At 39.5% G+C, this 13,201-nt stretch overlaps 1 protein-coding gene across 1 annotated transcript in view; it reads right to left on the bottom strand.

Annotated features, from left to right (window-relative positions):
- The window catches only part of GCK (glucokinase), a 564,210-nt gene that overhangs the window by 438,720 nt on the left and 112,289 nt on the right, over window positions 1-13,201 (bottom strand). The window contains exon 2 of the mRNA XM_044084223.1: window positions 6,345-6,507. Coding sequence (XP_043940158.1) covers window positions 6,345-6,507 — 163 coding nt within the window. The remainder of the gene's footprint in view (window positions 1-6,344; window positions 6,508-13,201) is intronic.

The raw sequence follows: 13,201 nt of genomic DNA, 5'->3' as shown, positions 1-13,201 counted from the left end.
TTACGCAACCCCCCACCCCCTTTCAAAAACATTTTCACATGAGATTGCATTGAAAGAGTAGGATCCATGTGGAGTCATGCATGATGAGGAGAATGGTGAACCTCTATCACCCCCTGAGTCAGCAGGTGTTGAATGAAAGGAAAGGAGGAAAAAGAAGGGTTTGATGTGGTGAATGAGGAGGAACTGCTTGGAAGAGTCAGAAGGGAGAGATTTCCACTGCCATCTGTATTCATGATGAATCACTTTCTTTCTCTGAAACCATCTGTTGCCAAAGACAGAAAAGGAGGTTCAGATTTTTCAGAATGATTAAAGGTCTGTCAGGGTGGGAATGGGGGGAGATAGTCACTTAGACTTTTTAGACTGTCCTTTATTATAGCAAGTACCTCCTTTTTTTCTTGGCATCACTGTGCCAGTTCTTTTTAAATCTTTGCTTGCCAGCAGCTTGCTGTGTCTGCTTATTCTGCTTTTTGACAAAGGTTGTAGAGGTAGCATTGAACTGCTTGACTTGAAGAAAAAAGGCTGAAGAATCTGAATCAGCTTGCCTTTCTCATCCCACTTCTTAAGGTCCTCTGCAGCAGATGGTCAAAAGACTACCTCTCAGTCTAAAGGAGAATTAAAAATGTCAGCCTTAATATCCTCAGGAAGGCTTTGAGTATGCAATCAAGCAAACCTCCTCACAGAGGTGTCCTCTGTGAGATATACCTGTTCCTCCAAACTGTTCTGTTGATTTTGCAGAAGAGGTTTTAATCCCTAGACTGATTATTTCTGATGCCATTTGACTCACTGATGTGAAATAAATCCATCATTACTGGGTTGGAGGATGCCTTATGCCAGTTTCAGGTCACTTCTTAGCAGTCTGTAGGATACCAAGTATAGTGACAGTGCTTTGAGTCCGTCCATGTAGAACATGTTGTTTAGGCCTTGTATCCTTTTAGCAAGGTGGGCATTCCAGTTGTTGAATATTTTGAGATAGATACATGCCAAAGTGGGAATTATTCAATGACTGGCCTAATAAGGTCTGAGCAAAAGGGAGCAATGACATCTCTTGATCTAGACACAGTCCCTTTGTTTATAAGCTGTGTGATACAGAAGGACATTCTTACAACAATGGACATGTGTTTGGCAAAAGTTAGGTCACTGTCCACATAAGTTCCCAAATCCTGAACAAGTGGGTCAACTCTTAGGGATGCAGTGTTAATTTGGCAGTTCCCTGGAACAGATGGCTTCCCAAGGGATACAATAATGCATTTTTAGCATTTAGTTTCAGCCCACAACTTTGGCACTGGTTATTTATTTGGGACAAACCTTCCTGCGGGATGGCTAAGTTATTTGGGATTCAATGACTGCTCCTAGCTTGCACTCATCTGTAAATTTAGTCAGCCAGAGCCCTTTGGCATTGGCTTTTACTTCAAAATGGTACATGCCAAGCAGGAGAGGTCCTAGCACAGAACCATGGGGGACTCCACTGGTGACTGGTCTCTTTGTGGAGGTAATATTCCCTATTTTGATTTCCTGCATCCTATCTGTGAGTCAGTTGTTAATCCAGGAAGTGACATAGGGGTTTATTCCCTGTTTATTTAGGTTTTCTACTATGCATGAGTGGGGACTTGTGTCAAAAGTGTTTGCCAGGTCAGGGATTCAGTATTAAGTCCTCTCCTTCTCATATTATACCTTTCTTCATCCTTTCCCTTAAATGTACAGTTCTTCTCCTACTTCTTAAAAAATATATATAATTTCCTTCTCCCTTCCCTTGTGTCTGTTTTAATCTCCTTTCTCTTTGTCATAACTGTACCTATTTCTGAATCAACAGTTTTCTTCATTCAGTTTAACTTTTCTCAGTTCTGGTCTGCAAAGCTATGAAACTTTCTTAGAAGCACACAACAGGGGCTTTAATGTAGGATCTGTGTGAATAACTCAGTTTCCTGGTAAATAGCCCAAGCCATTAAATGCTGAACTCTAAATAATCATCAGACTGGTCCACACTTTCACTGCATTTACACTGGATTATCTTTAACATGCAAAGCTTCTTACAACTCATATTACTCAAAGATAGATGGAACATTCACAATATTAACTATATGGCCTTGAAATCAAGTATTCCTCATTATTGTGGTCTTAGTTAAGCATTTTGACCGGTTGGTTTTACACTATGCCTAGAATAAGAAAGCAGTCTTCACAATGACATCTTCAAGCAGCATTCCTTCTCACCCAGGGCTTCAAATGTTTTAACAGGTATTACATTACAAGCTGCTCCAATGTCTAGTCTAAACTTTATATCATACTTAGTGAACTCTTTTAATTGTGAAGAGGTAACCTGGACTGCCTCTCTCGTATCAATCATTTCACTTACCAGTAAATTAGTTTCTTTCAGGATCTGTGCCTCTCTAACTATTTGTGATAGCAACACAAGTCTGTCATAGGATCATATGATCATAGGAAGTTACTAGACTAATGGCCCTAGGGCCCTTACAAGCCTAGCAAAGTGCTACCCTTATTTCCATGATTAGCACCTAATGCCCGTGTCCAAGAGAGATACAGATGGAATCCCTGGGTTGAATGTATGGTTACCATCCAATTGTCCAGATTGCATTTGAAGAGGACCAATGAGGTGTTCTGTTTGACATGAAGTGGGAGTCTGTTCCAAACATGTAGCAACATCTGGGAGAGAAATCTGTCCCTCCTGCAGGTTCTGTTAATGTTACATACCAGGTTAAGGTCTTTAGAGTGAGTAACCTGCGTACCATTTCACTTGCAGATATGCAGCATTTCCAATAAAGCAGGGACAGAGATTGTCTTATATGCAAGGCAGAGATCATCTCTGAGTAGCCTGTATGAAACAGAATAAAGTGACAGTGATTTCAGATGATCCACATAGGACAGATGCTGAAGATCTTGAAATTTCCCTGTGAGGAACCTTTGTGGTTTTTCCTATTGCTGCAGGTGCCTGGAAAGGTACATACCAAACCAGGCACTGTACTCAATTACTGGCCTGATGAGGGAACAGAACAGAGAGGTTATAACTTCTTTTTTTCTGGAGGCAATTCCCTTACTTATGAGATGAGTGATATGGACTTCCCTTCTTACCACTGTGGAGACATGGTGATCAAAAGTAAGATTGCTGTCAACCTGTGAGCCCAGGTCTCTCACCACTGAGTGTGTACTTAGGGTGTTGCTATTGATTTGGTAATTAGCAAGAATGTCACTCTTACTGAAAGGAATGATAATACATTTTTTTGCATTGAGTTTAAGGCCATGAGTTTGGCACCAATCATTTGTTTGTGTAAGACCCTCTTGTAGGATGTTGACATCATTTGGCGATTCAATGACCACTCCCACTTTGCAGTCATCAGCAAACTTTGACAGCCACAGACTTTTAGTTTTTGATTGTGCTTTGGAGAAATAGATTCCAAAAAGTAGAGGTCCCAGGACTGATCCCTGTGGAACACCACTAGTTACAGGTCCGCTGTTGGAGGTGGATTCCCCTATTTTGACTATATGTGGTCTATCAGTGAGTCAGTTAGCGACCCATCTAACAATACAAGGGTTTATACCTAGCTTGGTGAGTTTGTCAATGATGCTTGAGTGGGGGATAGAGTCAAATGCCTTGGCTAAGTCTAGGTAGGCTCTATGCACAGATTTCCCCTCATCCATAGCTGTGGTGACTGTCTCAAAGAAGTCCACCAGGTTTAACAGGCATAATCTCCCTTTGACAAATCCAAACTAAGTTGAGTCAAGTGATTGGAGATCACCTATATCTTTGTTGATAAGGTCCATCATGATTTGCTCCATGGCCTTGCAGATAAGGCTAGTCAGGCTAACAGGTCTATAGTTCCCAGGGTCACCTTTGTGCAAGAGAATAACAGTGGCCATTTTAAAATCAACTGTGAAGAAGCCGGTGCTTAGACTACGATTGAAAAGAGTACCCAGTTGTGTTGCTAATTCTTGTTTGAGTCCAAGTAGGATGCAGCCTGGGATGTTATCAGGTCTCATAGATGCTGTATTTTTGACCTTAGAGAGGGCCTTTTATGACCTGCTGTTTAGAGATACATAGTAGGGGACAGGTGGTAGGGATGTCATGGAGTACATGGGGTGGGGACAGGGGAGTGAAGTTTTCACAGAACCTGTCAGCCAACAGGTTAGCTATGTCCACAGGCTCATATATGTAGTATCATTAACTACCAGTTCAGCACAAATCTGGGCCTTTCCTTTTAGGTTATGGGTGTAAGTAAAGAACTCCTTATGGTTGCCCTTAGTTGAGGAAACTAATTTGGATTTGTAATTTGCTTTGGAGGACTTAACAAGAAGTCTTATTTGCTTGTTTAAGCTGAGGAGGGAGTGTTTCCAGTTTAGGGCTCACTCCCTCTTACTCTTAAACAGCAATTTCTTCCTCTTGTTGTAAAGCCTGTTAATGGCAGTTGTCCCCCAGACAGGTTTGGTCTTCCTTGAGGAACTTGTTTTGGTCCTATCAGGTACAGCCAAGTCAATGCAGTTATACAGATGTTTGTATAAAGCATTGGTGTAGAACTCTGCATAGTTGCCAATTCCATCTGTGGGGTGCAGTGAAGCTATTTATGCCATCCTGTAAGAGGTTATAATCTGCTTTGGAGAAGTTTTTTACTTTAATTGCTGCTGGGAGAGTCAGGTGCAATTTACTTCAAATGAGACTGATTTGTGGTCAGATCTCACCAGGGAAGACCTTGCATTAGGGGTGCTACAGTGGTCCCCAGTACTGGTAAGCACCAGATCTAAGATGTTGGCACCCCTTGTGGGGATGTCAACCAGCTGATTAGGGCACTGGATTTAATGAAGTCAAGGAACCTTTGGGCAAGTGAATCTGAGCACAAGCAATTTACCCAGTTAATGGATGGGTAGTTAAAGTCACCCAGAACCAAGCACTAAAGAATTATTCAGCTCACCAAGTTCATAGTCTTGCTCAAGTCTCTACTTCAATGGACTTTGTCAGATCTCGTGCCTCCATGATGAACAAACAATGAATAAAAGAGTTGGGGGTTGGCTTAATAGTCAATGTGTTTAACTCACAGACACAAGATACAGGGTTGGATTCTTACCTCTGAGGAGAAATGGCTAGGTTTAAATTGGCCTAAAAGGACAGCTAGCCTAGTACAAATCTATAAACCTATAAATGGTAGATTCTTTCTTAGCTCACAGTAATTTTGAAACTTTTGTCTTATCAATGTAATATTGTCTCTTCTCTCTCAAAATTCAAATGTATTATACATTTTCAAGGCTTCTTCCATTTCAACATGCAAAAATGTTAATCACAATGTACCCTGAAGACAGAGGCTAGCAGGTAAATACAGTTCGACCATTGCTCATATGAAAGACAAAACACTGTGTGATAACAGTTGGTATATCACCATGGCTAAAAGGACAATAAGAATTATTGCATGTGGCCAGCTTTGTCAATCTGTATTTCAGACTGTCCCACTTTACAAGATGTCAAAATATGAGCTATATACAAATTCCTAAAAGCTGTGCACCAAAATATTATAAATGCCACATGCATGCATGTCTTATAGAAACTAAAGCTTAAATTATAATACTTCTGAAGGTTTTCAGTTGCCTTATCATCCTTTACGAAGTTCATATAACTTCTTCTTCTTTCAGCTTTTCCCGGTTAGACGTCACCACAGTGGATCACCTGTCCACTCATGATTGGCAGTGAAGTTTTACGGTGTCAAGTTGCCAGCCCGGCGCCCAACCTTCCACAGAAGGCACACGCATGCACACACACCTAAGGCCAATTTAGAGTGTCCAATCCACCTACAGCATGTCTTTGGGATGTGGGAGGAAACCGGAGTACCCGGAGGAAACCCACGCGACCACAGGGAGGACATGCAGACTCCACACAGAAGGCACCTCAGCCGAGGATCAAACTGTTGAACCTCTTGCTGTGAGGTGGCAATACTAACCACTGCATCACTGTGGCCACCAACGAATTTCATATAACTAATTGCACAATATTGCATATGTTTATGCTTCTTATTAACTTATATGTAATTATCTTGGAGATTTTTCCCTGGGCTCCCATGGAAAATGGGCTTGGCATAGTGGACAATTCAATTATCCAAACTAAAATGAGCAGATCTTTTGGTTACTTTCCTTACTGCAACAACCAAAGCTTGACATTTGACTGCTAATAGACTCAGATTTCCAGTAACCTATATTGGACTTTGACTTTCTGACTTTCTGCAAACAAGCCAACTAATTGAAAGAATACAAATAACCTATCTGGTGGCAACAAAGTATCCAGTTTAGAGGCAGTATTTGTGAAAATAAATTCCGTAAGTGTAAGCATCTATACTGCCTTTTCAGTTACTTACCTGATCCATCTGGTGTGGAGCGGACATATGTTGGCAACATCTTTACACTGGCATCTTCATGACTTTCCAGCCTCAAACCTTTTTCCATCTCCTGTTGCAATCTGTGCATCAGTTCCTCTAATTCCTCTCTGTGTAGATCAAACTCAGTCAGGATCTGCTCTGCCTTGGGGAAATAAAGAATGAGATATATTTAGGATATTACTCTGCTTATAATTCTACACTTAAGGATATCACTAAGGCATGCATGAGACTATGGATGTGTAAGTGTGAGCTTGTGTGTGTACGAGTATGTGGATCTGTGTGTGTTTGTGTGTGTGTGTGTGTGTGTGTGTGTGTGTGTGTGTGTGTGTGTGTGTGTGTGTGTGTGTGTGTGTGTGTGTGTGTGTGTGTGTGTGTGTGTGTGTGTGTGTGTGTGTGTGTGTGTGTGTGTGTGTGTGTGTGTGTGTGTGTGTGTGTGTGTGTGTGTGTGTGTGCGTGTGTGTGTGTGTGTGTGTGTGTAAGTCGGGGATCTGTGTGTGTGTGTGTGTGTGTGTGTGTGTGTGTGTGTGTGTGTGTGTGTGTGTGTGTGTGTGTGTGTGTGTATGCTCTTCAGTGAAACAGTATCCAACCCAGAGCTGGTTCCTGCCTTGGGCTTGCTGCTTGTCACAGAAGAAGTGACTCCAGCCCACTGGTGAGCCTAAATTGAATGAAATAAGGTGAAGAGAACATAAATATAAGGCTGGATATCACCAAATCTATAGTGCCTTAATAACAGATGTGTATCAAGGCTTAAAACCTACTTAAGAGTTACTTCGCAGGTAACAAGTACTTTTGAGATGTACTGAGCATTGCACTGATGCTATTCTGCTTTTTTTCTTTATCTTTTTATTTTTGCAGTTTGTGCAGCATTTTACTATTAAAGCATGTTTATCCTAGTCTCATGTTTCATAAGTTGTATTGTTTTAGTGGTTTGGCATTACATTAATTTGGATTTGCTTGACAGCAGAAGGAGACAATGAACATATTGGGTCAGTCCTGTTACCTGCATTTAACAGGCTACCTTCCCTCCATCCCTTCCCCTTTCCCATCTGTCCTTAGCCCTTTGAAGTGTTTATGGATTCCTTCACCACTACCCATTTCAATAGAGTCCATTTCATGGGTCTACAACCTCCCCTTGTAAAAAGTACTTTCACATATTCACATAGTAGGAATTCCCTACAATCACCTGCCTATGCCTCTTTTCTTGTCTGTCATTTTTGTGCAGTTTGACTCCTTCAAATTTCCATGGTACTATCTTGTACACTAATATCATGTCCTGTTGTCTCTTTTGATCTCTGGTACAGATAGCTCTATATTATCTCATCTCTTGTAATATCCACACCTTCCACCACATGGATCTTTCTGGCAGACATCCTCTGGATTCCTTCCAGAAGTCTTTCCCTTTCCTTATATGGCCTTAGAACTGTGCATAGTACTCAACAGGTTCATAGGTTCATAGGTATTTACTAGGCTAAAGACCACAAGGGCACTTTTAAGCCTAGCAATGCATCCCACATCAGTTCAGGTACCACTGATAAGTGTAAGCAGGGACCTGGGAGATGAACCATTTACAGTCTTCCTGTGTCCATTAGAGACATAGGTGCCAAACCAGAGATCAATTTCCTGTTCCCCATCCAATTGTCCAAGTTACTATTTAAATGGGTTAGGGAAGAACTCTGCTTCACATGGATGGAGCCTGTTCCAGAGATGGAGTAGTCTCTAGGATACATACCTGTCTGTCTAGCAGGTCCTATTTATATCACTGGCAAGGTTTAAGTCTTTAGAATAATTCTGCTGCTGTTTGTTTTGTGGATATGCAGGAGGTCCATCATTGTGGAGTCTGGCAATGCCTTGTATGCCAGTCATAAATCTCTCCTTAACAGCCTGTAGAAGACAGAATACAGTGACAGGGCCTTGAGGTGGTCTGCATAGGACATGTTATTTACTCCCTATATTCTTTTAGTGAGGAACCTCTGTGGACATGCCAACTCGACATTTACTTTTAGTCCATGGCTCTGACACCAGATGTTTGTTTGTGTCTGCCCTTCCTGGAGAATATTTGTGTTGGTGGAGGATTCAATGACAGCTCCTAATTTGGAATCATCTGCAAGTTTAGTCAGCCAGAGGCCACTGACATTGGCCTTGACTTCAGAGAAGCAAATGCAAAAGAACCAGACTCCCCATTTCTAACTTCCTGGGTCCAGTCTGTGAGCCACCTGGTTATCCATTGGGTGACATAAATGTTTTTACCTAACCCCTTGTGTTTGACAACAATGTCTGAGTGGGGCTTTGTGTCAAATGTCTTGGCCAGGTCAAGGTAGGCAGTGTGTATCATTTTTCCCCTCATCCTTTGCTTTGCTGACCTTCTCAAAGAAATTCACCAGGTTGAGTAGGCATAATCTGCCCTTAATGAAACCAAATTGGTTTAGGTCCAGTGTCTGGAGATTTTCTGCATCATTATTGATCATTTCTATAAAAATCGTTTCCATGGCTTTACATATGAGACTAGTGAGACTTATAGGTCTGCAGTTTCTAGGGTCTATAGATAATACACTAATAATACAAAACCGACCAGCATCACAAGATCCCAAGAACACACAGAAAAAATACACGTAGTGCTTTCACCTGTTGCTAATATTGGGCATCATCAGAGTGTAATAAAACAAGACAAAATCCTCCATATATATACAAATGTAGCTAAAACACTCCCTACCGCACAACCCAATAAAGAATGCCAATAAATTAAATATGCAAATGTTAAAAACACATAATACTTATTTCTAACACAAAGTTGTTCAAATATACATACCGTAGGGTTATTAGGAGGAATGAAGGTGCTTGCTCTTTTTAATGTAAACCTATTACTAGACCAGGGACTGGGGTTGTTGGCAAAAAATATTTTTAAATTCAATTACCTTGTATACAATTTCAGATTAGTCAACATCTTCCCAGTCTCATAATTAAAATTAGGAACAAAAGAAAAACCTTTTTTAAATAACACACAATGGTCATTTGATAATTGTAATTTAGTGAAATTATAAATAGAAGTACTGCCTTCTCTAATCAAGTTACACTTAAACTCAGTGTTGTGAATGTCATTTTTGAAAATCAACACAGTTGTTTAACCTACAATGTACAAGATCAGTCTCTAAATTCCTATTGTCAACATCCAAGTCACTATATGAACACAAAGTACTTGGTGCTTTTTCCAAATCATGAAAGACAAATTAATTAAATAAAACATTGTTGTCAATCAATTGGTTATCAATATGTAATAATTCAACAGAAAATAGTGAGCCATGTCCATGAAAATCCACTCCACTACTGTCCAAAAAGTTGATTAATGAAATCTGTTCTGCCCCAGTGGCCGCTTCTGATTCAAATAGTACATCTGTCCTCTCCCCCTCCCCTCGTAATTGTCCTGCTGTACTTGGGCTTGATGTCTCTCCCGAATCCGGTCTGAGCGTCTCAAGGGTTGCTGTTCTAAAAAACGCTCATTGTTTCCAGTAATAAAAGACGACTCAGTGTTACTCCCTCTATCTTGGTTGACAAACGCCATATGAGAATTATCAGTATTGAACCTCTGTCTGATGCTAACTTTTCTAGAGTTACTCCTTTTAAATGCTTTAAAGTGGTCATATGCTTTGTTTTCAGCATATTCATTGCTGTCCCTGATTACTTTGTTCTGTTTATTTTATTTATTTTCAAGCCCACTTTTAACAAATGTATCCATGTCATTCAAAATTCTATCGTAACGTACCTTATTGAATTCGAATAATAAATATTTCGTTATACTATTGTTCAAAGTTGCTATTTGATCTTTTAAGGTGGCCAATTTAGCTGTGTTATTTCTCAAAATAATGTGAATTAGGTCCATACCTGTATGGTCGAACAATGCTGTTAAATCATTGAAGGCCTCATTGCCTTCCTCAATGCCCATTGGAAGATTGAACACCCATAAACCTTTTGGAACTTGATTAAGTTTTAACAATCTCCCCAAAAATACATTATCCATTTGAAGCGATTTGAAACGTTTAAGCATTTTCTCAAAGTCCTGTAACTGTGTACTGAGAGAGCTTGTACCTGCACTGTTCACAGGGGCCAGTCTGCTACTCAAAATGGGCGGAGCCAACAATAAATAAAAATTCCCATGCCTTTGGTTTGATGATCCTAATTGATTGATGTCCTCAGTGTTTGTGGCAACACCAGTATTTGAACTATTGTTGGCTAACATCCCTCCAGGGGGTGTGTGTAAAGTTAATAGTTCAGCCTGTGAGCTGGTTAAAGATGCATTTTCTGTACCAGCATTGGAAAATCTCTCCTGCATACAATGCAAAAGTCGTTGAGTTTTATCCATGTATTGCACCATTAGCTGCTCCATGCTCCTTGGCCAAAAAAACGAATAAACAATCCCAGAACTTGGTCAGTCAAAACTCAAACCCATTGAAAATAATGAGAACGAAAAACTAATAAAACAAAACCGACCAGTACCAAGAAGGTAAAGACATTTTATTGGATCCCAAGAACACACAGAAAAAATACACTTAGCACTTTCACCCGTTGCTAATATCGGGCATCTTCAGAATGTAATAAAACAAGACAAAATCCTCCATATACAAATGTAGCTAAAACACCCCCTACCTCACAACCCAATCAAGAATGCCAATAAATTAAATATGCAAATGTTAAAAACACATAATACTTATTTCTAACACACAAAAACTAATAAAATTCTAAAAATGTATATTCAATAAATGGTATTATTATAAAGAAAATGGCATTTTGCAGTCCAATATTCATTGAAAAAAGACATTTTCCAATTCCTTTTTACATTTTAGTAGCTGCCGTCCATATTTTCAAAAGAAAAACATTATGAAAGGATAGATGGTGAGGCTATAGAGATTGGTGAGTGATGACCAACACTATCAGGCAGAAATATTGAAATTGATAGACATGTTTGTGGAAAGAGGTTATCCCTGTGATATTTTGTTTAAAATAAGTAAGGAAGTGTAGGGGAAAAGAAACACTGTGTTTAAACCCATATTAAAGGGTGGTCTTCAGAACGTTAGAATGAACAGTAATGATGGTATAGGATCAGTTAAAGCAAGGGCCATGGTACTGCTGTTTAATGATGCTGCTGTGATGGTTAAGACCATTATGCAGAAAACATGGCACAGTATTTTTACCACTGAATTAAAGGACATTATAGGCAATGGGCCTGATTTTATTTAGAGCAGGGGCAAGAATTTGAAAGAGCTTTTGGAGATTGATGCAGATTTGAACATATATAAAATGTCTAGAATGAGTAAATGTGGTTTGTGTAGTACATGCAAGTATATCAATGACGGACCTTATGTTGCAGTATAAAATTATGGAAGAACTATTATATGACCAGTTTTTTTTAATTGCAACACTAAGATGGTTGTATACATTGCCACCTGCTTAAGTTGCCCTATATCCGATGTTGGAAGACTATTAGGAAATTAAGGACAAGAATTTTAGAGCACGTCAGGGACATTAGAAATAAGAAAACAGTTAGTGCTCTTTTTATACACAGTCAGAAATGTAGTGATTTTAAAAAGTTTGTATTTTTTTGTTATTGATCGAGTCCCTTACAACGAGAAATGTGGGGACGACAAGATTCTTTTGGAAGCAAAAGAGTGTCTACGGCAACTTAGGTTAGATGCATCCAGATCACCTGGCATAAACTAACACATTTCAGTTTCTAGTATTTTAAAATATAAATCTCACTGTATTTGAGTATATTGTATTATAAAGAATTATTTGTATATTTTTTATATACAATATTTATACCATTTATTGAATATACATTTTTAGAATTTTATTAGCTTTTGTGTGTTAGAAATAAGTATTATGTGTTTTTAACATTTGCATAATTAATTTATTGGTATTCTTGATTGGGTTGTGAGGTAGAGATGTTTTAGTTACATTTGTATATATATATATATATATATAGAGAGAGAGAGAGAGAGAGAGAGAGAGAGAGGATTTTGTCTTGTTTTATTACATTCTGATGATGCCCAATATTTGGCACGGGTGAAAGCGCTATGTGTATTTTTTCTGTGTGTTTTTGGGATCCAGTAAAACATCTTTACCTTCGTGGTGCTGGTCGGTTTTGTTTTATTAGTTTTTCGTTCTCATTATTTTCAATCTATAGATGGCACACCTTTGTCCTGTTCTCCTTTCATGAGACATGAAGCTTGTTTAGAGAGTACAGTTAAATAGAAATTCCACAGGGTCTGATGGGTCATATTTCATGCTATTTAGAAGGCATCCTAGGATATTGCCTGGGCCCATTGATGCAGTGTTCTTGCCCTTAGAGAGAGCATTAAGGTGAGTTATATTTGATGGTACTTCCTGAGGGAATGCTGAGGGGGAGATAGGGGCTGAAAGCAGAGCTGAATTTGTTGGCCAGTAGGTCTGCAATTACATTCTGGTGCAGTATAGGTGACTCCATTAACAATGAGTTCTGCACACAATTGTGTATTGCCTTTGAGGTTGTGGGTATAGCTAAATAATGCCTTGTGGTTGTTCTTGGCCTGGGAGGCCAAAATTACCCCAAATTTGGCTTTGGTATATTTTATTTGTCCTCTGAGTTGTTTGTTTAGTTTGATGAGAGAGCTTTTATCCTGCTGGGTGCTGCACCTCCTAATTTTTACCATGATTTTCTTCCTTCTGTTATACAGCCTACTGATGTGATTCCACCAAGGTGGCTTGTTTTTTGAGTTAGTTCTGTACTTCTTCCTGGTGGGTGCAACCTCCTCTATGCAGCTATTAACATGCATGTACAGGGTTTCTGTGAACAGTACTGCGTAGGC

The sequence above is a fragment of the Protopterus annectens genome, chromosome 9.part0 (genome assembly GCF_019279795.1).
Source record: "Protopterus annectens isolate FY-2018-M chromosome 9.part0, PAN1.0, whole genome shotgun sequence".
NCBI lineage: Eukaryota > Metazoa > Chordata > Ceratodontiformes > Protopteridae > Protopterus > Protopterus annectens.
The sequence above is the reverse complement of the archived record's forward strand: the minus strand, read 5'-3'. Positions and strand labels throughout refer to the sequence as shown.